Source organism: Crinia signifera, chromosome 7, assembly GCF_055691185.1.
Source record: "Crinia signifera chromosome 7, ASM5569118v1, whole genome shotgun sequence".
Taxonomy (NCBI): Eukaryota; Metazoa; Chordata; class Amphibia; order Anura; family Myobatrachidae; genus Crinia; species Crinia signifera.
This window is the reverse complement of record NC_139223.1, coordinates 82,425,131-82,451,706: the sequence shown is the minus strand read 5'-3', so window position 1 is coordinate 82,451,706 and position 26,576 is coordinate 82,425,131. Positions and strand designations below refer to the sequence as shown.

The 26,576-nt window shown below is 39.7% G+C and overlaps 1 protein-coding gene across 13 annotated transcripts in view; it reads left to right on the top strand.

The window, feature by feature from the left end:
- The window catches only part of RBFOX1 (RNA binding fox-1 homolog 1), a 665,898-nt gene that overhangs the window by 626,186 nt on the left and 13,136 nt on the right, over window positions 1-26,576 (top strand). For 5 of the 13 annotated variants that reach the window (XR_014450771.1, XR_014450772.1, XM_083153392.1 and 2 more), the window contains one exon: window positions 443-495. The exons of the other annotated variants lie outside the window; for them this stretch is intronic. Coding sequence is in view for 3 of the 5 variants with exons in the window: in XM_083153392.1 (XP_083009518.1) it covers window positions 443-495 (53 nt within the window). In the remaining 2 variants the exon portion in view is untranslated. The remainder of the gene's footprint in view (window positions 1-442; window positions 496-26,576) is intronic. 13 annotated transcript variants of the gene reach the window in all.

Here is a 26,576-nt window from a genome sequence, read left to right as displayed (position 1 = left end):
CACTGTTCAGCAAAAAGTAGTAATTACATATGCTAATGCGATGATAAATTGGCATATTGAAAACAATACATTTGGTCTAGGGAGAAGGGGGTTATAGGCATTTGTATCTTCACAGCCAGACACACTTGATTGTGGCATACAATTCGCCATATTATTTAACAACTTTCAAAAACATGTTTCTTACTTTGAACAATCTGTAGCCTTGAAACACTTTGTGATAGAACTGTCCATCATTTATATTTAACTTTATAATACCCTGTAACCATTCTTCATGACGACACTTATGAATTCTGTAGATCTAAAATCTGTCAACATGTGTTCCTTTCCCATTCATTAAAATTAAATTCCTTCCCAATGTCCCATCTATACATATCAACTCAACTGGCAGCTACTACATTTTCTAGTCAGCAAGCAGTATTGTGAATTTTATCTTCTTTTACAGAAATCAATTCGTCTTCGTTGCAGCAGATGAAATTTCTTGTAACTCCTCTTCAGGTAACAACCATTGATACTTCTTGATGCATCCATCCAGGTTTCAATATCCTTTTTACACAAACTGCAGTTAATCACTTCAGAATGCTCTGTTAGAATCAAGCTATCAATCTTGGTTTCACAAACGGTATCTGTAGCCTGTGGGCTCTGCTCTGTTACAAACATTAGAAGATTTTGCTGACTGTGATACTTTATTTTCAGCTTTAGTTTTACTTAATGCATTGAGTTTAAACGTCAGAAGCTTCCTTGTAAGGTTGACCAATAAATTTCCATGTTCCAAATACTGTAGATGCTTTGCTAGCTAGGTATAAAGTTATAAAAGTTATTTCCTGTCCACACAATAGGCGGAAAAAAAAATATTTCATAGTATTTTTACTGTTGTGTGGTTTCAACTACAATCACATCACTTTTGCTTTCGCTTATATAGATACATTTTGGTTTTGTTCCACATCAATGATAATGAGAACTGCATGTTTCTCAGTCACTTATGCATGATTTTTTTGATGACCATATGTCAATATATATTTTTTGCTCATTAAATATTAGTAAACCTTCACCACATTGTTCTGAAAGGAAAGAAACCATGACAAATGATTACATTTTAGGAAATGTAATAATCATGGCTGTTCATCAAATGCAAATTCTTCCAATCATTAAATGTAATTGCCTATATATGTTGTCTGGGCCAAATTTGTACTTGTGGCTTCTATTTTTACTACCATCCCCCAATCATCCCCTTGGCCTGATCTGAGCTGAGTTTTTTGCAAAACACAGCAAATGACTCAAAACAGCAGAAATACTACTTAAGAAATATCTATAATTAAATTAAATTAATTTTCTTTTTCTCGCTCATCCCACGCACCTCATCCCTCTGACTTTTTAATTTATATAATGTGCCATACATGTTGGATAGCTATAGTAATAGCATCAGGAATTCCATACTAGACCATCCCAGCTTCCCCATGTTCATCTGGTCAAACAATAATTTGTACCTATTGTCATAGAATTTATCTCTTCACTGAGCAATGAATGGAGATGTTTATTTGACATTAAATTTATATTATTACTGTACTCCTAGTTTCCATTGTATCATGGGTTCAGGAAGGAAGGATAGATGGTCAAGAGAATACTGTAAATAACTTTACTACCTGTAGCTATTCAATGCATATATGTTGTATGCCTTTGTGAATAGTGTACCTATTTACTTCACAAAAGCAACTTGTGAAAGCACTACAGTAACTACGAGATAGATGTATAGTTGAATTTGAACATATTAGAACAATAAAAAATAATTATTGCAGGGACTTTATATGACTGGAGGGGGCTCATGTGCAGATTTCTGTGGGTCCTCTCCCATCTGATAAAATTGAGCTGTTTTATGCGAAGAAGACTCTGAAGAGTCTTCTGTGCATTTGCATATTTCCATCATTATCTTTGAGAATATACTGTCAAGATCATGTTTCTGGTGACTTCCTCAGAGATATGTCCCATGTGGTCTGCAGGAAGGACCGGAGGTAAGTACATGCAACGTATGCAGTGGTTGTTGTGGAGGCCACCTAGATACGCCATTGTTGGTTTTGTGGTCAATACTCATCAAAGAGTCCAAAATATGTTGGAAACTACTATAATATTTGCAATGGTCACATGAATATTAGAGGATCTGTATGAATCTACAGGAGTGTGTGTCACTAGGGCCATTTTTATAATGTGGAGATTTTCATCATATAATCTCTGGTTTTAGTCATTGTTTAGAGCTCAGGGAAGACATTATGGAAGGCAGGGAGCAACTGGGTGTAGTCTGAGCAGTGGAACAAGATGAGAGCTCTGTCATCATTTGAATATTTCTGTTTATCTATTAACCCTTGGAGTGCCAAAGTTGCTGTGAGACATCCTCAAAATATCTGCTAAAAATACCATCTTCACTCACAGCAACTGTTTTTTGGGGTGCAATATATAACTAGACTTCAATTAATTGACTTGGCAGTATTTGTATTTATTTATACTAAAAACCAGTTGCTGTGATCAACTTTGGAATTATTAGCAAATATTTTGAGGATCTCTCAAAGCAACGTTTGCACTCAAAGGGATTATTCAATCCCGGGTCACGACTGCTGATTCGTCCAGACAGCCGTGACCCTGACCCGTTTTCATTTTGCTTGACAGCATATAGCCAGGCCCCTGCCAATCGGCAAAAAGGGGCATGTCCACGTAAACGGTCGTGGATTGTCGAGATTCGGCCGTGATCGCGACAATTCAGGGCAGTTATCGGCAAAATGAGCCAGACAGCTGGGCCAGACAGCTTTAAACGTCAGGCCCGTTCTGTCGATCTGCTTCTTCAAAGCTGAAACAGCATTGAATAGGCGCCTGTAACTCTTTTCCCCATCGAAAATAGTGGATGGGATTGAATACCCCCCAAGGGTTAAACCATAGTATTTACCAGAACTAATTTACAAATTCTTAATGAAAAAAAATGAAAAGCCTAGAATAAACTATAAATAATTTAGGTAAAGATCTTAGGGGCAGATTTATTAAGCTTGGAGAAGAGATAAACTGGAGATAAAGTGGAGAAAAGGTAAAAGGAGATAAAGCACCAGCCAATCAGCTGTGTTTGAAAAAGACAGTTGGGAGTTGATTGGCTGGTGCATTATCTCCTTTTACCTTTTCTCCGCTTTATCTCCAGTTTATCTCTTCTCCAAGCTTAATAAATCTGCCCCTAAACCTCTTAACCAGTACACACACACACACACACACACACACACACACAAACACACATACATTTGATATGTTTTAGACAAGCAACCAGTAGAAAAAGGTCATATTTACTGTACAAAAATGTGGTCCTGACACTTAGTGAAAGTGACATGCTCAGAATCCAATTTAATCACACACTTTCACTGTCTCCAGGGCCTGTTAGTATGGTCAGATGTTTAATTCACATATAGGCTAGTAGAGGTAACCTTACAACTGTAATTACAGTAGTAATATGTCTGATAATGATCCTAATGGTTTTGATATTATACTGTAATTATTAGACAACATGTTTTTTTGGGGGCCAACATGTAGATAATTCACAATCATTATCTAACATGAGCTGTGGTTTTGAAGTGTTTATTAAGTGGTTTATAGTATCTGAAACTAGTTGTATTGTCTCAACACTATATATTGTTGTTTTCCCAAAGATCATAGAATACTTGATGTCAGTATTTATTTATTTATGAGCTGCATCCACAGTATACATTTTGTCTGGCTACTTTGTGCATTTAAATGTCATGGGAATGTGTCTGAAATTCTTAAGTGCTTCAAAAATGTTACAAATACATTACTTTATTTGGAAAAGAAAAGAAAAAAATACCGAAAATATAATATAACATAAATGTCTTTGAGCATTTGTCCTAAAAAGTGATATGCAATCAACTTTGGGACACCATTTACATCCTTCTTGACCTGACTATAAATGGGATACAATACTTCTATATTTTTTACAATCTGGAATAGCGAATAAACCTGCATTAATGGATTGCGGTGCCTAGATTTGTACATGAACCCCTCATTATAAACACATTAAAATAATGTCTATCTCAGGGATTTCTTGATGTATATCAGGTTTTGTTTAAAAAAAAAGTTGCTGACAAAAGCTGCTGACCTTTTATCAATTTTATCAATTTTATTGTGGGAGTGAATGTTGATGGGCTATTTATGGCTTGCTATTGTATTGCATATTTTTAACCAAACTTCTGTGTAATTACATTTATAATTATTTTATATGTAGATTGACAGATTTAAGTATAACCCAAGGGAGGCATACTGTAATAATGCCCCTGGTCATCATGAATGGTACCGTGGGTACCTTAATTATATGAAATCATTAACAGGGGAAGCATCAATATTTCACCAAACAATGTTCATCTATTTACTATAATTAACCAAGTAGTGGGCAAATCAGAGGTGTGGATGGGATTTCATGGGTTGCAAGGATTAAGAAAATGAGGTGACTTTGTGCAATCCATGTTGGAAAACATTGGACCTCCTCCATAGTTGGCAAAACCTTCTACCACTGGTTGTTAACTATCAATGGTTGCCATCACCACTCTGGACCAGCAAGTTTTTAGTGCCTGCTCACTCTGTTGTTTTATATCAAAAGTGTAAAATACTAAATATTTTGTTATTTTTACTTGAACATGTTTGTTTCATAGGACAGTACATGTAAATAGGTACAAACCATGCTGACGTAACTTCTTGATCACCACATTAATGCAGACACTAAGTAATCCACAATTGCAATTAAAACTTTAAAATCAGTTTGTTTGGATATTCATTTAGTGTGTTTTTAGTTTGTTTTTGTGCTAAAAATTCTTGACAATTTGTAAATCCTAAGAAAAGTTTGCACATCATGGTGCTTTAATAAATTATCAGGACTTAGAGATACTTTGTTCTTGTGAAAGTTCAGCATGTATTATTAAAGATCATGAATGTTACATTGGTATGGAGAAAATATTTTAGAAATGTTGCTTCAAAGTAAAAAGTCATTGCAACCTTCTGTATTGTGCTATCATCTGAAAAGATGTATACTACTTCAAAGAAAAAATATTTTGCTGTTATGATGTTTGGAAAGAAGTTATTTAAGGTTTATTTCAACTGTAAAGTTTGAGCTTGCTGTTATATACTCTGTTTTATATACTTTATTTAATTCAGCGTTAAAGTAGGGAAAAAATTGTTTAGAGTGTACTGTATGTTTGCCTATTTTTGTAATGTATGTCAGGCTAATATTTTTAGTTAAATGATTTACATTCACTTTGCTGCTCTTTGTGATTTTTACGATTTCCCTTACACTGGCTGGAACTTCCTGAGCAAATTATATAGTGCATACTGTACACATTTAACGATATGCACTCCCGTGAGTCATTATTGACCCCCTCTGTCATCTGTACATGCAGTCTTTAACAAAAGGGGTCATTGGGTCACCAGTAAGTTGTTAGACAGTCATTAGGTCGATGCCATTAGGTCGCCATGCATTTAGGTCAAGATGTGTCTAGGTCAACATGCAGGAAGGTCGACATGAGTCTAGGTCAACATGGGTTAGGTCGACAGGGTCATTAGGTCAACAGGGTCATTAGGATGACATGGGTTAGGTCAACAGTCAAAAGGTCAACATGGGGTTTTTCACTGTCGACCTAAATGCATGTCAACCTAATGGTGTCAACCTAATGACTATCTAACAACTTGCTGGTGACCAACTGATCCACACCCTTAACAAAATAGTCAGGATATGACTGCATTTACAGATGACAGAGGGGGTCAATAACGACTCACGGGAGTGTACATTGTGCACACACAAAAATATCATTAACAATAACATTATGGTGTATACTGTTAAAAAAAATCATCTAATTTGTACCAAGCTTTGGGCTTTTTATGATTTAACAATTTTTTAGTGTTTTTATTTTTCTAGTTGCAACAGTTTCCACCCCTGTTATTCTTTATATATCAGCAAAATACTTTAACAACCACATAATAATTTCACATTAAAAATCCACTTTCTGAATTCAGACAAAGGATTAAGGGCTACCAAATCTAAAATGAAAGTCTGATATTGAAATATGCTTTATATTATATGTTCAACTCTTTTATGATATTTGTTCGGTCATCTACATATTTGTGAATCACATGTGACTTATATTTGGTTAATACGTTTTAATCGAGAGGTAATTTTATTTCATAAAGAAATTAATCAACAACTTTGATGAATTACCTTTTATTATGTAGTTACTGTATAAGTATTTACTGTCATCTAACAGGACTGTTCTATTAGATTATACAGTATCAGCAAGGACTGTAAACCCTCTTTTGTTTCATACAAATCTTTTATTTAGCAACCAAACACAATATTTTGAGTGGTAGATATATCAAAGATTGGGGAGAAAAAACATGGAACGAGATCTTAAAGATGGGCCAAGTGGTTCCTTATCTGCTATCCAATTAAATGTTTCTATGTTAACATATCAAGCAATCAGCGTCTATTTTCAATCACAACCTGTAAAATAGTAGTTAGAAGCTGGTTAGTATTCTAAATCTAACTCTCTCTCTCTCTCCACCTTATCTATTAAACACCCCCCCCCCCCCAGTATATGCTACCAAGGGGGATATTTAATATGATGAGAGATTCAGAAAGCAAAACATTTGATAAGAAAGCTCCCGTTTTTTAAAGCGCCAAAACCAGTTTTGAAGTGTAAATGATTGCCGTTTTAATTTTTTTTTTGAGATTTCTTACCAAATCTCTCACTTTCCGAATCTCTCATCCTATTAAATTTCACCCCATGTATCTTAAAAACAATTTAACTTACATATCAGTTGGAACCTGTAATTTTAGTTTTTTTCTAATATGATATTGTAAACTCTTGTTTTACCCACATATATTGATAATATATTTGTTTTAATAAACTTGCATATTCAATTACATAATCTAGAGATTTTAAACTTTTTCTTGCTACGGAGATATCAAGCGAAATAAATATTTTTACCATTGATCGTCAACACATGGGAAATAAATAAAAAGCAGACAAATACAATATGTATTCTGATGCCTAGGTTAAATTGTGTATTTATATTTAAATGTAGGCAAAGGGGATTTACAGCTAAGCATACAATTTTATCTAACTGGCACACAGGTTATTAGGTCTCTTATACTAAAACAAATACTGAATACAGTGCAGGAATTTTATTATGTTTCATAAAAATAATATAATAAACAGCTTAGCAAATACTGTGATTACATTTTCAAATTAAAATATGCATAATAACATTTTAAGTTAAATACTTTAACAAACATGTAATCGAACATATTTGAAGTTATTCAATCTAGTCATACATTCTACAGATCAGACAGATTCCTTGAAGATCCAGGCCCCTGCATGGGCAGACACATTGCAGCAGGAAGGGACTCACTTTATGATGGGACACCCTGCTGCACATGTCTACCCAGCTCTTAATACATCCATAAAAAAGTAAGATAACGCTTATTGTATTTTACGTACATGTATTATTTAATCAGCTAAAGGAAGTTAAACATTATGCTGTAGCATACATTGCTTCTTATTTAGCTTCCTAACTAGAATTTGGGGAAATCTCAGCAACATTTTGAAGGGTCCCCATTGTATTCTATGTAGAGTACATCTACTTTCATTTCTCTCACTCAGCTTAGCAAATCTTAACATCCTGTTCAGGGGCTGGCTGGCAACTTTTAGCCTAGGGGCAATTACAGAGTACTGGCTTGAAAAGCGAAAAGGGGGTATGGTAGCTCAAAAGGGGGCGTGCCATTAAGCTGATACTGAAAAAGACACGCAGACAGATGCTGACACACAGATACTGATATGCAGACAAATTCTAACACACGGACAGAAGGACACTGAATACTGACAGATGCTGAAGCACAGACACACTGATGCTGACACACTAACCCCTGACATATGAATTGATGATGAAACATAGATCATATACCTCCTTCCCTCTATCAATCATATAACTTTCTATTCCTCCCTCATTCACACACTGTTATGCCCATTAAACATAATACCACACTCCATAATGACCATTTTACATAATTCCACACACCTTAATGCCTATAACGCATAATTCCACACACTGTAATGCCCATTACACATAATGCCACACTGTAATGCCTCCCTCTGCTTTACTAAACTTATGGCCCTGGTTGCAGGGAAGGTGGCAACGAAAGGGCCAACAGCTGTGGACATTATTAGTGCTAATACATTATTTGTCCTAGTAATATCCACGGGTGTGGTGCAGTACACTGGCTGCACCGCCAGTTGTTCCGCCTCCATTACATAGGCAGTGTCATACACACAAACACATATTATATACAGTTACACATATATACAATATAAATACATAGCTACACAAAAGTACACACATGTCTTAAACATACAGACACAAATACACTCACAGTCATACAGTCACACATACATAGTCAGATACTTGTACACACAAACCTACATACATTAATACAGACACACAGATTATATAGTGCCCCCTCCTCCTCCCATCCATCCTCACATCAAACATGCAGGCACGGTAGACACTGTACCTCATGGAATGTACAGTAAAAGATCCTCCATCCTCCTCCCCACCTCTCTCTCAATTCTGCTGGGGCCGTGCAACATCCATCTTTCTGTGTGTCCCCTACCCATGGCACCGTGCACCCACACTTCTGAGGGGATTCCTTTCAAACTTCCGGGTAGCGATTGATGCGCTGTTATCCCTACACAGACACTAGAGGTACAACAGTAGATCTAGTGTCTGTCTCCTCGAAGGCGGCGGCCATGTTTGGATCGGCTGTTGCCTTCCATAAACAGGCTGGCAGCCGTAAGCCTGGAAAAGGCGGCGGCTGCACACTGGACCACCAGGGGGGGGGCTTATTTTTGCATTTTATAGTGGCGGCTGAAGATACTCGGTAACTGAGTGGCCCGGGGAGCACATGGCACCCTGCCCCCGGCCCAGCCCGCCTCTGATCCTGATCAATGATGAAAGGAATAACACAGTTTGCCTCCACACTTAGTAGGAAGTATATCACATTTTCTAATGAGAGCAAGTGGCCCATATTATCCAATAAGCTTCTAGTTATAATTTTATAGAATGTTCTTGATACGTGATAGGTAGAACCAGATTGAGTGTTATGGATAACTTCTCTAATTGTCCTTTCCAAAACATTTTATAGATATAACTCTCAGTCATGCATTCTGAGACTACAAATCTTGTGCACTGTTCGCTGATTAAACTCTCTATGAGAAATGCACACTACAGAGATGAGAAATGTCTTGATGTTACACAGGTGTGTCCTTCTGTTGTTTATGGGCTTTCAGAGATTTTTCTCACTTTAATGGCTTATCATGGGCATGCCCTCCCCCAAGTTTTAGTACATTTCAGGCTCATATTTCTGCTCTTAGCCAAGGAATTTACATAATGAGGGAGGAGTTCTTATTCATGTTTAGTTTGGATAAAAATACTTTGGGTCCATATATTTTAAATTTGTCCATATTTATGGATATATGTGTCCATATATTTTATGATCAGCAGCCACCAGTACTGGATTTACTAATTTCATTGGCCAAAAATAATTTTATTTGGTTCATGATCAGCAACCCATGGCATTCCGGGGTAACTACATGACTTGTCATTATGGGGGAGAATCAGTACCTCTGCTGTTATGTGTGCAGATACCGCTTCTCCCCATGTATGAAGGAGAAGCATACAAATTGACAAAGGCTTTTGTGTGCCATTATTGGTGGTGATATCTATAAGATAGCACTCCAATAGCAGAGGGCAATGTATGAATGGTCTGACACCTGCAGCTATCAATTGTATTAGTTCAAAACTTTCGTTGCCCAGGCACCAGAACAGGGACAATGCTGTCCCTGGTTGCAGTATCTTCTGGCTTCAGGCTGCATGTGAGATCTCCAAAGACTCATGCATGCCCAGTGAGCCATCCGAGCAGAGAGACATAGCTCATCAGCATTAGGCTAATGCTCTATGTGTCTTGGCAGGGATTGCCAAAGAGGGGGAGTTTCCTCTTTCACACTTTGGCCACCAAGATGTTAAAACATCTCAGTGATACAGCTTCCTGCTTCCTCTCTGTAAAGAAGGTGAAGCAGGAAGAGCTATCCTGGCATGGATTGTACATTTATTCTGCAGTTTGGGAACCACAGCAGTTGTATTTTAAACTATAACTTATTTGGGCAGCATTTATAGTTATAGACATATTTAGATAAAGTATAAACATTGATTATTTTCTATGTTTTCTGTTTCACAAATATCATTGGGAGTTGATGGTGTTCCAGTTATTTATTCTATACCTTTTACGCATCTCATTACTGCTTGTAAAAGTTTTTATTTCTTCTCTTTAAACTCAGATATAGCCTGTGGTACCGACCTAATTTGTGAAGGGTTTGGAATAGCAATTAAGGCAGATGTTACTAAATTATACAGTTGTTGTATTACTGATTATACAGTCATAGAAAACAGACAGGAACCAAATAAAAGGATTATCACTCTTTGCTTGCTTTCCCATATTTTTGATCTGCTTGTGCTTCCTTATTCAACAGCAAATCTATCACACTCTCTTCTGTCATTGCAAACCTTTTTAAATTTAGCAGCAAAGAGGATTAGCCACAACATGAAAAGTACTCAAAATTGTATTGCCACAGTGACTGCGAGTTTATCTTTTAACAAAAAATGTATTTTTCCCTTCTGTTCACATTCAAGCTTGCTGTCACTGGAAACATGAAACATGTATCAAATGATAACAATCCATAAACACTTGGATCCCTTCCTTATTTTTGTAGAATACACTGATGAATCTGTCTTTTTTACCCAGCAAAACACTCTGGCCTTTTTGGCATTATTGCCATCATCATTTTGACAGTCTTACCTGTTCTCTTGGTTCTAGGTCAGTTCGCTTGACTAGTCAAATGTGACAAGGTTAAGTTAAGCTGGGTTTTATGATTTATGGATAGACATTTGTTTTCTCTGAAGCATTTTGAAAAAAATTGGAATCTATATGTGAAATATTGTGGAGGACACACTGTAATTAAAAAAAAAAAACATGAATTTATATTACATCCTTATATAGAGAAACCATTTTTAGAAATTATTTTTAGAAATGGTTTGAACGTTGTGGTGAAATCTGGAAAAAATTGCTTCTTTTAAACACCTACAGGGATACAGTAAAATTTGGAAACTATTAGCATAGATAAAGGAATAATGTATTAACCCTTTGGGTGCCAAGTACATTTTCCATAATTGGTGTGAAAATTGACAAGAAAACATTTTTATTCATCATAATGACCCGTAATGTTTACCTTATATAGAAAATATAATCTTTTTTTACACAAATTTTTTTATTTGAATTTATATAACAAATGTGAGTGACACTGGCATCTTTAGCATATACTTTGCATATATCTCACAAAGATGTTGAGACTCAGATTTTGCACACCTTTCACAGATATGCTGGGATTTTTTGCATGTGTACTGTGTGCTGTATGCATGAGCGAGGCAATCCTGTGAGGAAATCCCAAACTATTTGTACGCTGTTTGCAAGGTGATTGACAGGAAATAGGCATCTGGGGGTGGAAACCGTCCATTTAGTGGGAGTGCTAAGACAAGCGCAGTGCCCATTAATAATCCTGGGAGTGTCCGGGAAACACTGGGCATGCCTGAGCCTTTTTCGAGGAGGGTGTGTGATGTCAGCTCAGGCTGGAAATGACTTTTTCTATCTTCAATGACAAAAAAAAATCATTAAATGGTGAGCCTGTTACGATGGGTTTTGGACATAGCCTGGCTGCAAATGATTGTGTAGTCATACACATCCATTTCGCTCTAGCGCGGGGGGGGGGGGGGGGGGGAGGGTCGCATCTTAACTGAATGCTGGCAATGAGAATTCATGGCTATGCGATCAGGTCTGAATCAGGCTCAGCATACCTTACTGCAGCCTCTTCTTTAAGACATCAGGGAAGTATCAGCTGCTGCATTACAGGCCTCATTCAGAGCTACAAGTTAACCACAAGCAATGTCCATATGCACACAGTTGGCCAATAATACTATGCATGCATCTGAGCCACACTATTTATGCACCCTGATGGTAACCACATGGAGATTTAGAACAAATTTGGGATTGTGCACTCAGTGAGTATCCCTTATACTGTAGGTAAAAGGAGAGTGGCTTAGAAAACGATTGAATGTGCAGATGTGGCACAATAATGACGTGTCTAAAGATGCATTGAGGAATATTTGTATTGTTGCAACACACTGCAAGTGGGCATCTCTATTTTGTAGAAATCGGGGGCATCATTAGAAGGCTGAGTCCAATCACCCTAATCTGTGCTGTTATGCAGCTGCATTGATATTGGTTGCTTCCTTTTCTATGAGCTGCTGTAACATTTCTATCTCCTTTGTTTACTACTCTTGGGGGCATTTGTAATAGCGTCGGAGTTCACCAGAGGTGCAGGATGCTGGCCAAACTCAGACATTTTTAAAGTAGCAATAATTTACAAATCATGGTTCTGCCTTGTAAATAAATAGTTAAAAACAGTCAGAGTCTGGCCAGTATCCTGCACATACAGTGAACTCGGACACCATTACCTATGCCCCGTTTTGTCTTTTCTCTTCTTTACTTTTTTTTATTTTGTGGGTTACATTTATACAAAAACACCTTGAGCAGCCCACCACCCTTATGCTTGGGAAAAAAATGTTATTTTCACCTGATGAATTCATTTGATTAACTGATCCTTTCATTGAGTACATTTTAGGGTTTTGGTTATGCTTATCTAGTTAGGCATGGTGAAGATGTGTATTAATCAGTCAACAACTCAACTGTGTTGGTTGGGTCACTCACTATGCATTATTAGAGGGCACATGCGGAAACCACTTGCGACATGTGGTCATGTTGGTGGACATTGAGGGATTCCTGGCTTCACAGTGGTGGTTTGCTCTACTTGCTTTCTCCTTTTTACCATAAACGACTTGTCAAAAAAATATATTGCCAATAAAATGATGATCTCACAAGAGTTAGTTTTAATTATAAATTAGTGTTTACATTTATTATTGTAATGTTTGGCAGTATAATGTCTGAATATGTCTTTTACTTCTTTTGTGCAGTGCAGGATAAAACTATGTGCAATGCTCGTTCAGATTCTTAAAGCAGGCACTGTAATGTATTGTTCTATTGTGATATTGTTCAGATGTCAGCCCTAATGGGTCCTATCAGCACACAGATCCCATTTGCAGGAGCCATTACTTATTGACTTTCCACTGGTGACCAGGGAAAGCACTCTAGATCCCAGGTGACATACCCTTTAATAGCATACGCTATGTGGACTGTTTCATTTCTGAAGATAGCGTCTCCCTTGGCTACACAAGAATTTGCTTTCCAGACCATCAATTGAACATAAAGTACATTAAGCTTACAGATGCATTGCGATTGTGCAGATACATGTACATGTCAGTTTCTTTGCCTTTCTTGCTTTCAGCCTGGTTTAAGCGTCATATGTCTGTCTAGTAGCAAAACTGCTTTTAATGGAGGTTCAGAATCACTCATGGAAAACAGATGAATAAAAGTACAAAAATGCTTTATCATAACAAATGCTAGACACAAAGGACCTTATTATGGTCCTCTACGGCCAGGGCCGGCGCCACCACTAGGCAGCTTTAGGCATTTGCCTAGGGTGTCGGCCACTGGAGGGCGCTACTGAGCCGCCGAGGAAAGAAGGAAGAAAGCTGCAGCAGCCGGCTACCAGGTCCCAGGATATAATTCATCAGGGAGCATATCAGATCCCCATATCCCCCCGCCCACCCGCCCCCTTAAACCTGCTCCCCACTCTGCTTGTCAGCAGCAATAATTGGCTGCCTGCACCCACGATCCCTGGGACATCCCCTCCCCAGCGCCGACATCCGTGGCAGGCACCCGCTGCCCCCCCCCGCTTGTCAGCAGCAAGCTGTGGCCACCCGCAATGGCGCACCCACGATCCCCGGGAGCCCCCCTCCCCAGCTACAACATGCACGGCAGGCACCCGCTGCCCCCCCTTACTCCCTGCTGGTGTTGCAGGTATGTAACCCCCCTTGAGCGAAATAATCCACGGGTTGTAAACCCCCCCCCCCCGCCAGAGTGGGCGAGTGGGGGGTTGCCCTGGGGCTCTGACAGGGCTGGCACCGGCCCTGTCTACGGCACTTCCTCATGTGCATGTGCCACTCCGGGCAGGGGGCATGGGGAGGCAGTGATAGTCGTGCCCATGGGAACGCCAAGCATTTCAAGGGTGTTCTCATGACAACACTGGGCATTCCCATGGTAATTACCCAGTGACGCGGGTGCCAGGGCAGGCAGCTGATCTCACCAGATGTCAGCTGCCAGCCATGTTTTCCTTGATAACACATGCAAAATGAAGACACCACACAGTGTCTTCGTTTTACGTGTGCCTTCCACATCATTCGATGGTCGGTGACCATCAAATGATGTGGGTGTTTCCCCATAGGCAGGAAATGGATGTTTGTGCTAAACATCCATTCACAGCAGTGCGAGGGACTTCACTGTGCAAATGGGGGGTGGCTGCATATGCGAATGGTGGGCTGGCGAAAAAATGACACGCAGCAAAGCAGAGAACAAAGCAGCCCTGTCAAACACAATAACCCACAAACTTTGACCTTTTAAAATAACCATTAAAAAACCCTGCTGTAAAGGGACTATATTCCCTGTATCCCATGGAGTGATGATGCACATCCACTATTCTATCAGCAGGATAAATACTAAAGGGTAAATGAATGAAGCTTGGAGGAGTGGAATCTATTCCCCTATTATGTCCCTATTCAGCCAATCAGTTCCTACCTGTCAATTTACATATTGTAGCTGATTGGCTGGAGCATTATCACCTTGCACGAAACATTCTTTATTGGGATAGATACCACTTCTCTAATCTTCGTACATTTACCCCTAAGTCCACTGTATTCCTACTTTTGGAATCTATACAACCATATGAGATTATGTAGATAATTTGTAACATTTGATTAATCGACATGATTTCCTACAAGCCCAACAGGATCTGTAACCATTAGTCAGTACTGTTCCAAATAGAAGGTCCATGATATTAAGGTAATACCTACTTTTAATCCAAGCCTATAGTGGTATGGATTCAGCGGGTTAGTCTTATTAAACCTTCAAGTCCTTCTTATCGGAAAGGCTCTTACTCCCCATGTCCTCAGGTAATAGTACCCTGTAGTGAAGGAGGGACAGTTAGGTAACTCCCAGTAAACAATACAATTCTCTAATCTGTCAAATGATGCCCAGTCGGAGTATCCTTTTTAGCCACAAAAAATGTGCAAGTCTGTAAAGCAAGCCCTCACCAGTTATTTAGTTATTGCCTATACAGTACATATGCAAAGTGTTTGTCCACTTATATGGTGCTGATTTTGACTATAATCCAAGAGCAGATATACAGTGTTAGTAGGTTACCCTATGTATTTTGGTAAAACTATTAAATATTCAGTAATTGGCAGCACAATTACTCCAGTATATCAGTATATACAGTACTTAGGGCTTGATTCTGGTTCACTTGCAAAAGTGCAGAGAGAGTTACATTTGGGTGGGGTTTGTACTTCAAACTGATATCTACAGTATATTGTAGTGTAAAAATAAAGCAGCCAGTATTCACTCTGCACAGATACAAAATAACATCCAAATCTAACTCTCTCTGCATGTTACCTCTGCCCCATCTGCAGTGCACATGGTTGTGTCCATTAGATAGAGAATTTTTTTTTGCAAGTGAAACAGAATCAGGCACTTGAAGGATGGTTGCTCCTTTCAGGAGCTAGAAGTATACCTGCACACTGAAACTCTTTTCTTAGTAATGAGAAAGATTAAAGTCCCCAAAAGATTTTTCAATGATCAGCTATGGGGAGGCATTTCCCAACAGTCAAGGGTTACCATAACTTAGTTTCATTGTATAATATTATTTAACCTTTGACATAAATAACAAATGGAGACCTGTATAAAGGCTTGGAGAGAGATAAAGTACAAATCAAACAGCCCCCATAACTAATTTTACAGGCTGTTTTTTTTTTTTTGCGGTTTTATACTTTATCACTCTACACTTTATCTCTCTCCAAGGTAGGATACATACTGTATCCCCCAAAATGATAGTATGAATGCAAGGATTTTTCATTGCACTTTGCTTAAACTAAAACAACATTCTGTTAGGAAATCCTTACTTTGTTTCACAGCTGAAAAATGCTACAGATTTCCATTCAACAGACATAACCTTCCAAGCCCTTATATGTCAGTGTCAAGCATAGGTGTGTTTTCTAAATTAACGTTTTAAAAATAAGCTTTGTATTTGGAGAATAAAATGACCCTTTTCTTTTATGTTTGTGAAAATTGAAAATATTAATCATAACAAACCACCCACTTTCAGAAGGTGAAGGTCACCTTCAGTAAATACACTTTCTTCTCGTAAGTTTCAAAAGGCTATTTTTATCCACTTTATACTATAGTAAGATTCTGTATAATATGATACAACATGGAAGCTGATAAAATAAGCTTAAAAAATAATTATTAAATTCATTTATGTATTTAGTACTGCAAGTATTTGTATTCCTAAATTATATGGATAATGTGAATAGTGAAATTATGTTGTGGTTCCTGTCTCTTAATAATTTTTTATAATTTTTTTTTATTTTAGCTGGACCTGCTATTGCAGCAGAACTAAAGTCACAGGGGGTATTCAATCCTGGGTCACAATTGTTGGGCTGGCCCGACAGTCGTGCCCCGATCCTGTTCTCGGTCTGCTCAACTGCATCTCGACAGGTGGGATTCAATGTCCAGCCAATCGAATGCCAGAAAGGGGGTGTGGCCATGATAAATGGCCATCGATCGCCTTGATCCGGCCGTGAGCTCAACAATCCATGGCCGTTCTCAGCAAAACGAGCCCGACTGCTTTTAAAGTCAGGCTTGTTTTGCCAAGATGCCTCTTCAATGCTGTCGGGAAAGATAACATTGAATAGGTGGCCGCCAGTATTTCCCCCATCGGAAATAGCGGCAGGGAATTTAATACCCCCACAGTGGTCAATTTACTTAGATAGGAGTTTTATTGAAGATGGGATGTTGCCCTTATCATCCAATAAGATTATACTTCTCATTTATTTAGCACCTTCTAGAAGACAATATAATCAGATTGGGTGCTATGGGTTAAAGCTTATCCTCAATAGAACTCCCATCATAGTTAATGTACCCCACAGTGTCCAAAAGGCAATTAATGCATGGGTCTGATGTTCAGTGAGTGGCTTTTGCAGATTTGGGGATAAAAAAACTACTTCACTTTTTAATGGCATATGCCCTATGTTCCATTTCTGATTTAAAAGGGCATTATGAAAAAACTAAATGTCTCAAACCTGAAGGGAAGACATTTTTAAATATTTATCTTGATTAGAAAAAAAGAAGAAAAAGAGTTTGCACTATGGATGCACACCAAGAAAATATGTTTAAGGCTTTAAAACATATACTTTTATTAGTTTATTGGGGTAAAAAGTAAAGGGGATCCCGTTTACTTTTTATCCCATTAAACTAATTAAAGTATAAGTTGTAAAACCTAAAACATATTTTCTTGGTGTGCATCCATAGTGCAAACTCTTTTTCTTCTTTTTTTCTAATCGAATTGTATACCATTTGCCCAGATAGCACCCCTGCCTAACCACAATAATAGAAGGCAGCCCCTCCAAGAAATCCCTAAAAATGAAAAAAAAAAGGGATCAAAAATAATTGTGTGCGGATTCATGATTCCTTTTCCTTAATTTCCCCTCATAAGTACTTTGAAATATTTAGCTCACAGTTTCTACATTCAGCAGTTGAAACGGTTTCAAAATATATATTGACACACACTTTCTATTGGCATACATGACTCATTTACTAATTCTGTTAATCTTGTAATTTAGTTCCCTAAGGGGTCCTACACATGTCGTGACTGTTCTGAGCAATCTCAGATCTCTCAGCTCAGCAATGTGTGCTCAGCGATCTGTCAGGTCCAGTGCTCTCCGTTTAGAACAATGGCCCTGAATGCGATATTAATCGCTGGGTGATAGCAACATGCAGGGTTGAGAAATCACTATACCTATGGCCGCTACACACAGAACTATTTTTGTTGTTACATACAGTAGAGTGCACAAACACATAACTAAAAAACAACTCCAGTATAAAAGGGTACCAGGGCCGGTGCTAGGGTGTCCGGCGCCCTCCTGCAAACCATAAATTTTGCGCCCTTTCACATTGCCATTGCAACAAGCTGCAGCCTGATTGTAAAAGCGTATGCAACATGCAATCCTATTTAGGATCTCGGGTGCATGTACATGTATGCATACACCATCTCAGTGCTGTGTCCGCAAAATGTTGCAGGCACTAAAGGTGCCCATACACGCTGCGAGAATCGCATACGTTATGAGCTAGATAGCATCGCATGGCATGCATGCAATGTGTGTGCGATGCGATCCAAAAACAGTACAAAAAGTATGTGCAGCACATACTTTTTGTACTGTGCGATGCCTGCAGGAGCGCACATCGCATCGCACGCTGATATTGCAGCGTGTATGGCCACCTTTAGGCACATAACCCAGCCCATTATTTAAAAAATGTCTAAATTAATATAAAAAAAAATCTACAATTATTAAAAAAATTGTTATAAACATGTACAATAAAAGACTCACTGTTCTTTTGCTGTTTAACTCTTGTGCAGTCCCTCCTCTTCTATCTGCGTAGGCAGGGCGCTGAGGATTCCATTACACCCCTCTCGTGACTGAGGGGGAAAGGAGGGGAGAGAAGGAGAAGATGGAAGAAGAGGGGAGGAGATAGAGGGGGCGTAGTGTTGAGGACTGGCAATGGCACTGGCACAGCACACTGAGAAGAGGGAAGGAAGGGCGGCGCTGCTGCCTGTTCGTCATTTGATTGACAGCTAACAGGCACAGGGAGCAATAGGTAGGGGGCGGATCCGGACATGACATGTCATCCAGGCATTCACAGACAATGCTACATGCCTCAGCGCAAGTGTCCGTGAGGAAGAGGGGGCAGGTCACAGGAGGAGGACAGTGTGTGCGCGGTGCAGGGAGCAGCTCCGCCTCTCCATACTACTGCCTGCTGTCAGACAGGCACTGTGGGCGGCTTGCAGGCTGTGTGCACTCGCGGTACAGGGAGCAGTTCTTTATACTGCCGCCTGCTTGCTGTCAGACAGGTGCTGCAGGCAGTGTGCAGAAGGCAGTGACAGTGAGGGCTGAGCCAGCTTTAGCAGAGCATGGAGAGAGACAGCGCCTTTTCAGCATGGCGCCTCCCTGCTTTGCAGGAGCTGCTGAGTGGGTAGCGCCGGCCCTGAAGGGTACTATCATGCAAGAAAGACAGTACTCAAGTAGATTGCAATAAACATATTAGTTTATTAAGTTGCAGAAGCTACTGTTTCAGACCTAGTGTTATCTTTAAACAAGCTAGCCTGAGAATGGATTATACTAGATATGAAACATTTCCTCTGTGACTACATAAACTAAATTACACATGCCTAAAATAAATTCACTTCTGGAGAAAAATGTTAAATAAAACATGTAAAGCTTTTCATTTAAGCCTATAGAAGATACAGTTTTGAAATGATGAGTCCAGCAAGCTTCCAACTATGGTAGCATACTGTTTTAATCACCAGCTGGAACAATATTAAATAAAAAAAAATCTTTAAGTTTATTTTACCTGTAGCTTGACACTTTAGTTGGAATATATTCATGGTTTTGATTTAACCAATTTGTTCTCTGTATATACAGTTGTGTCCCCACTCATCTTTAAAATGAGACGCATTAAATGCATTTGCTGTGAATAGGGTGCACTTAACTATCTGGGAATGTGTTAGTTTATGCATCCATTCCAAATGATTTAAATGGAAGTGGTTCCATGTTGCAAGTATGGTGCATATAATGGCTTCTATGTATGTACACATTGTGGCAGGTGATTTTATGCACAGTGAATGGGACACAGCTGTATATAGAGTATATTTCTTTAGTATACAGTACATTTTGGCTTGGATGTAAGAGACTTGTATCTGCATCTATTCTGGGTTTTCTTTGTGTGTGAGTATGTGTGTGTGTATGTATGTATATCAGCAGTTCTCAAACTGTGGGTCCTGACCCCAAAGTGTATCCAAGCCATCTAAACATGGGTTCACGACACCTGTTGCGGGCTGTCAGGCAGATGACTTCTCCAATTTCTCAGCCTGTGATCCAAGGAGCATTAAAAGTCTGTTAAATCAGACTCCTTGCATTACTGCCTTAGCCTGCCTGATGACTGCTTAGATCTCTTTCTGCCTCCCCCTGTCACCCATTGCCTCCCTGTCATAGCCAAAGACATGCAGGGCAGGGACTCCAAAATGAGCTTGTCTCAGTATACTGACGCCGGCATCCTGACTGTTGCCAGAAGAACAGAAATAGAACCACAAAATAGATCAGGATTCTGAAGCTGGAATATAAACCGCTGGCATCCTGATTGGTGAGTATGCGGAAGTTAGGTTTAGGCACAAGTGGGGATGTTTAGGGTCAGGCTGTGGGGGGAGGGTAAGGGATAGACTGTGGGATGGGAGAGCTAGGTTTAGGAGGTCAGGAATAGGGTAAGTATACTTACCTGACCCCTGACAAGATGTCAATATTCTGGCCTCTAGCATCATGACAGCCCATCATTCGTATATACAGTATCCTGTCTCTGCAATTGTGTAAGAAATTAAGTGGTCTGAGGATCATACCACATGATGTAAGTGATATTATATTACTATGCTTGATGTACAACATGTCTTCACTGCTGATGGATAAAAGGTATATTTATATGGCATCTGGTAAATGCATCTGTTCTTATACATGTTATACATCAAGCATATGAATAGTATCATTTATAATGAAGCCATTAACTATGTTAGTTAGATGCTGTACAAATTGGTGAAGAGTCTAACTTTTGTGCTCTCCTCAAATCATCAGTATATATAGATATAAGGTGAGCACAAATGTTATAATCTTCTATACCAACACCAATCACCAATGTGTGCAGCCTCTAACTAATGTAGTTAGTGGCCTCATTATAAACATAAAGAGATTCAGAGCTTTCTAGGTTTTAGGAATAACTGTTTAACATTTCATAAAAACCTTAGTGAATATGACATAATGTATATTTTATAATGTATTTTTTTCTGATATCTGTAGTTATGAAACCATAATAATTTCTAAGTGCTTTAAATGAATATAGAATGTATATTTGGTAAAGTACCATTGTGTTTTTGATGGGAGAATAAAAGTACAATTCTATCATTGGATCTCTCCCAAGTGCAGTCTCGTGGTTGACATTTATCAATTCCCTTTGTTGGATTACCTGTTGTACTTTAATATACAGAGAGAGTGTGATACTTCTCCTTACTCATTTAAAGTGTTGGCTCAAAATCAAAATGAAGAGATTTATGTTCCAATCTGAAACATCTGGTGTAAAACCAGTCAAATAAATCAGTTGGGGCTGATTTGAAAATTGTTGCCTGTTGATTTATGACATGAAATTTATTGTGTGTAAATGAACATCAGTTAGGGGTTTGTAAGTATAGAGTAAATAAAAATATGGGGGCAGATGTATTAAGCCTGGAGGAGAGATAAACTAGAGATAAATTGGAGATGAAGTGAAAGGAGCTAAAATACCAGCCAATGAACTGTGTTTGAAATTGACAGTTAGGAGTTGATTGGCTGGTGCTTTAACTCCTTTCACTTTATCTCCACTTTATCTCCATTGTATCACTTCTCCAGGCTTAATACATCTGCCCAATTATTTTAACATAATAACGGACACACTAGATGAAAAAGTACAGGTCATCACGAGGCAAAGATGTCAGTGATGAGATGATGGGCTGACAGAGAATTAAAGGGATAACATGGGTGAATATGGCATACACACAATGTTTCATAGATGTTAATGTACATGTTTGGAATTACACATTGGTATTGAAAGAACTTTGGGGCTGAATCAGACCCCTTCGTCCAAATTCGTCCCCTTGCTCAATGTTCACCGTCTACGCATGCGGGAATATGCGCATACATAAACTTCGGGAGCAAAGGGCTTCAGTGAGATTCACATTCACTGTGCAGATCGCTCCAGGAAGGTAGGGCCGGGAGCGGGCATGGGTATGCTCAGCATTTCATGGAAGAGAATATAAGCGAATGGAAGAGAAATCATTCAATGGTGAGTGACTATTGAATGATTTCTCTTCCATTTGGGCTCATGCGAGTGAATAAGTATGCAAACACATCCATTTGTATGCTAGCAAGTCTGGGTTGCGGGGTGGCGTTTACCTGTTCACTCGGCTGTGCGTATACGCAGCCTAAACAGGTCTGAATCAGGTCCTTTGTCCTTATATTAAGATAGGTCTAAATGTGCCTTAATTAAAACATGGCAAATACTTCTAATAGTGTGTACACACGGCAGATCCTGCCGCGAGATGCGAGTCCCGACGCGATCAGATCACATCGGGACTCGCATCTCACGGCATGCCAGAGGGCAGCACAATTTAGACTATATAGTGCAGATCTGCACTATATAGTCTTGCCTGCCCTCTCTATCTGGCTGCCGATATGCGCTCACACGGGAGCGCGCATCGGCAGTGCATCGGGCTGGCAAGCCCTAAAAAAGCATGTGATTTGCATGCGATATGGCTTCCGATGTTCCCTATATCAGGAACATCGGAAGACAAATCTTACCATCTGTACACACTATTACACTATACACAAGTATACAATGTAATAAGTATTTCACAGAACTCTACTATACAGTATTTAACCAATTGCTAACACCTGTCAATGCTGCAAATTACACAACACAAATTCTGAAAATCTATATGTGTATACAGATTCATTATTTTTACATTATATATTAAATTTGTTATGTAATCAGTCCTAAAAGTAAAGGATGAAATAGATTGAACTCAATGGACCAACGTCTTTTTTCAACCTTAATTACTATGTTACTATGGCCCTTATTCTGATCGGTGCGGCCCGATCACAATATGCGGCCACGACCGTGCAGGCGAATCCCCGCCTTCCATACGGATCGCCACCTCCGTCCGTACGCGGATATGTGGCGATCCGCATGAAAGTGGACGGGGATACGCCTCCTCCGTCTTGGGAGCAGCCCCTGCATTCGATGGTCGCCGAACATCGAATGCAGGGCCGCACACTCCACTAGGTCCCGCCACCCAAGACCACATGGACACTTGTCCGTGTGAAATCATGTATGGGGGCGGGCAGCTGACATCCGGCGATGTCAGATGCCCGCCCCCTACACACGCGTCACGGCTTCATTACCATGCATACGCCCCGCGTTTGCATGGGAACGCCCATGAAACGCGGGGTGTATGCATAGGGTAATGAGGCTTAGTAGCCCCTCACGCCCCTCTACGCCCCCTGTGCGGCGTGTAAAGAATACGTCTGGCGAAATCGCCTGCACATGCGCAGAGTGACCTCTGCACATGCGCAGACGATAACCATCGGCGGGACGACCGCATGCGGAGAAATCCGCACCGATCAGAATAAGGCCCTATATGACTATGTAAATGCAGGTACTGTACATGCTTAAGCCATGTACACACTAGGCAAGATTTTAAAAGACTAGTTTTAAGGCCCATCTAATATACGGCAAAAGTTTATGCTTTGCAATTCTCAAAACTTTTGTAAAGTGAAAATGTTTTTAATCTAATGGACCTTTTATACCCTTCAGTGGTATGCCAGGACATTTCTCGGGCTGAGCTGCACTGAAGGAGCAGGCTCTCCTGAGGCATTTCTGTGCTTGCCACTGTAAAGAAAGGGTGCGCCAGTGGTGCTTCCAGCAGTGAACCACTGGCACACCACTATACCCCCCTGTAGCTCCCCCCCATTGCCAATTCTCCCCTGCACCACAACTCCCAGTTGCCACTCATGGAGGATTGGGGCTGCTTGGGGGGATCAGGGCTGCTCAGGGAGGTTTGGCCATGCTTGGCCTTTCGTGTGCTCAGGCAACCAAGCACAGGATTGCCTGAACAGATGAATTGCTGAGGGCCCAAACACCTGAGTGCTCCAGAGCCCCCCGAAAGCAGCCCTGAACTTCTCCAAGTGCCCTTAAACAGCTGTAGCTGGCAGCAGCAGAGCTGGGGGAGCAGGGGCTGCTGCAGAAGGCAGCCACTGCCTCTTTTGTAATTTGTGTTTCTGAGGCAGGACAAACCTGTCCAGGTAGGTTTGTCCTTCCCCAGGAAAACCCACCACCCAAGGGGTTAAGGGTCCACTTAAGGGAGTCTGTTTATTGTGTTGTATGCAGTGGCACAGAGAGAGGGGGGAGTGTGTACTTTTTACCCGGCTCTGTTGGAGGGGCCCGGGTCCTGCGCACCCTCCCTCGCTGCAGAATCCAGGCAGTGGAAGTTAAGAGCAGAGCTCATCACTTGCTGCTCAGTGCCATGTGCTGAGCAGAGGAGAGAGGTAGCTGCAGCAGCCTGCACCCCCTGCCATTTTTTTACAGGGACATGGCCACACACCCCATTGGCCACACCCACCCTTTGACCATGCCCCTTTTTACCAGGGCCTAACAGGGCTTTCAGCAGCTCTGCTTGTATATAGGATGTCATAAGCTTTCCAATGACATATCACAATGCATGCAAACAACAGAAATAGCATGGACCCATATGTCAGCACCCTTAAGGGGTCATCTGATTAAACCCATCTTCAAACTTAGACTGTCCCTTAAGATGACATGGTACAGTAGTGTGCAAAGTTTGAAGATGATAAGTTAAAGCATTTGAGAGCTATCACGGAACGTCCATACACACACAAACATCATTCAATTATAGTAATGAAGCGTTCCTCTGAGCCATATGCTTTACATAAAGTCTTGTGTGTATATTAATGTCATTAACAATGCACACTTCCATGTATCTTTAACTTCCTCCACCCCCCTATCAGTATTTAATATCATTTAGTGTGAATGCACTGTCGTTTGACCAGCAGCACCGCTAATATAGGTAACTATATTGATGTGCCACTTGTCAGCTAGTGTGCATGGAGCATTATTGATAACATAATTGTAAAATGTTGGTGGATATTTGTGTGTATATAAAACAGTGTAGTTAGGGGAATGCAGTAAAAGGGAGTACACCCATTCAAGACAAGGAATAAAAGCATAATCAGATTTGCCTTTTAATCCTTTATGACCATTTAAATGAAGATTAAAAAAATATATTTAAGAGACTGTTTTGGGATGATGGTTGCCATTCAAATCCATATGTCCAATGAAAGAAAATAATGTGAAAAATAGCAGATGCCGGAGTATCAAAATATTGAATCAGAACGAATCAAAATGTTTGAGTGCATTAGATGCAATGCTTTTTTTTTGCACTAAAAAATTTAAAATACCAATATGATCAAACAATATTTTTTGGGTGTTTCTTAGGGCCTCATTTGTCTACTTTAACAGTGTCATCACTTATATACACTAGGAACAGTTGATGGGTCATAAAATATTGAGCATATCTTTTGTGGGTGCTCTCTATCAGCACTATTGGCACTACCGAGCAACTAATTAGCTGATTGTGTATTTAACCCTCCAGCCGATGGTAACTAATTCATTAGCATGGCAGCTATATTATATGCTGTCTATCTGCAATTTTTAATTGACATTGACATTTCCATTTAGACTACTTAAGAAAATAAGACACCCATTTGATTTTTAAATAGGAAAAGAACAGATGTTTATGTTTCAATTACTTTGTATTTTCTTCTTGTGTTTATTCTTCATTACATTTTGTGAGGAAATTGTTATTTTCTATTTGGATTTTATTAATAACTCTCCAGACACTGTTCCATCTACTGTGTGTGACACGTAATAACAATAATATCTTAAGTACAATTAGGATAGTTATGACTTTAAAATTTACTACCAAAACTGACAATACACATCCCTATGCTATGGTGGGTTAAAAACATTGCTAAAATGGGGGCGGTATACTGCCACTTCATTCCCCAACTGAATTCTTTACTAAGGGGTATAGAATTGGGTTCAGTATGATTTTCCCACAGTCAAAATCCTGACAGTCAACTATTAGCATACCCTCCAACCTGGCCCATTCCATTAGGTACAAAACGCTCTGTTCCTGGACTTCCCTGCCAGGGGCAGTTGCAGGTGTGAGGCTGCAGCACAGTTCAATTTTCAAAAAGGGGAGCCACACCTACTGCCACCCCACATATCACTGTCCTGGACTCACTGGCAGTTGATGTGACCCCCCTCTTTGAATTTTGGACTGTGCTGGAGTCCAACCTCTGTAACTGCCACTGGCAGGGAAGTCCAGGAACAGAACATTTTGTACCTAATGGGATGGGTCATGTTGGAGGGTATGCATTAGCCGATGGTCAAAATCACAACATGGTCAAAATCCTGACAGGGTCAAAATGCCAACATTTAAAATGTCAAATGGTCAAAAAGTATATGGGATATTGACTGCATACCATAGAATTTCCCTGCTTGGCTG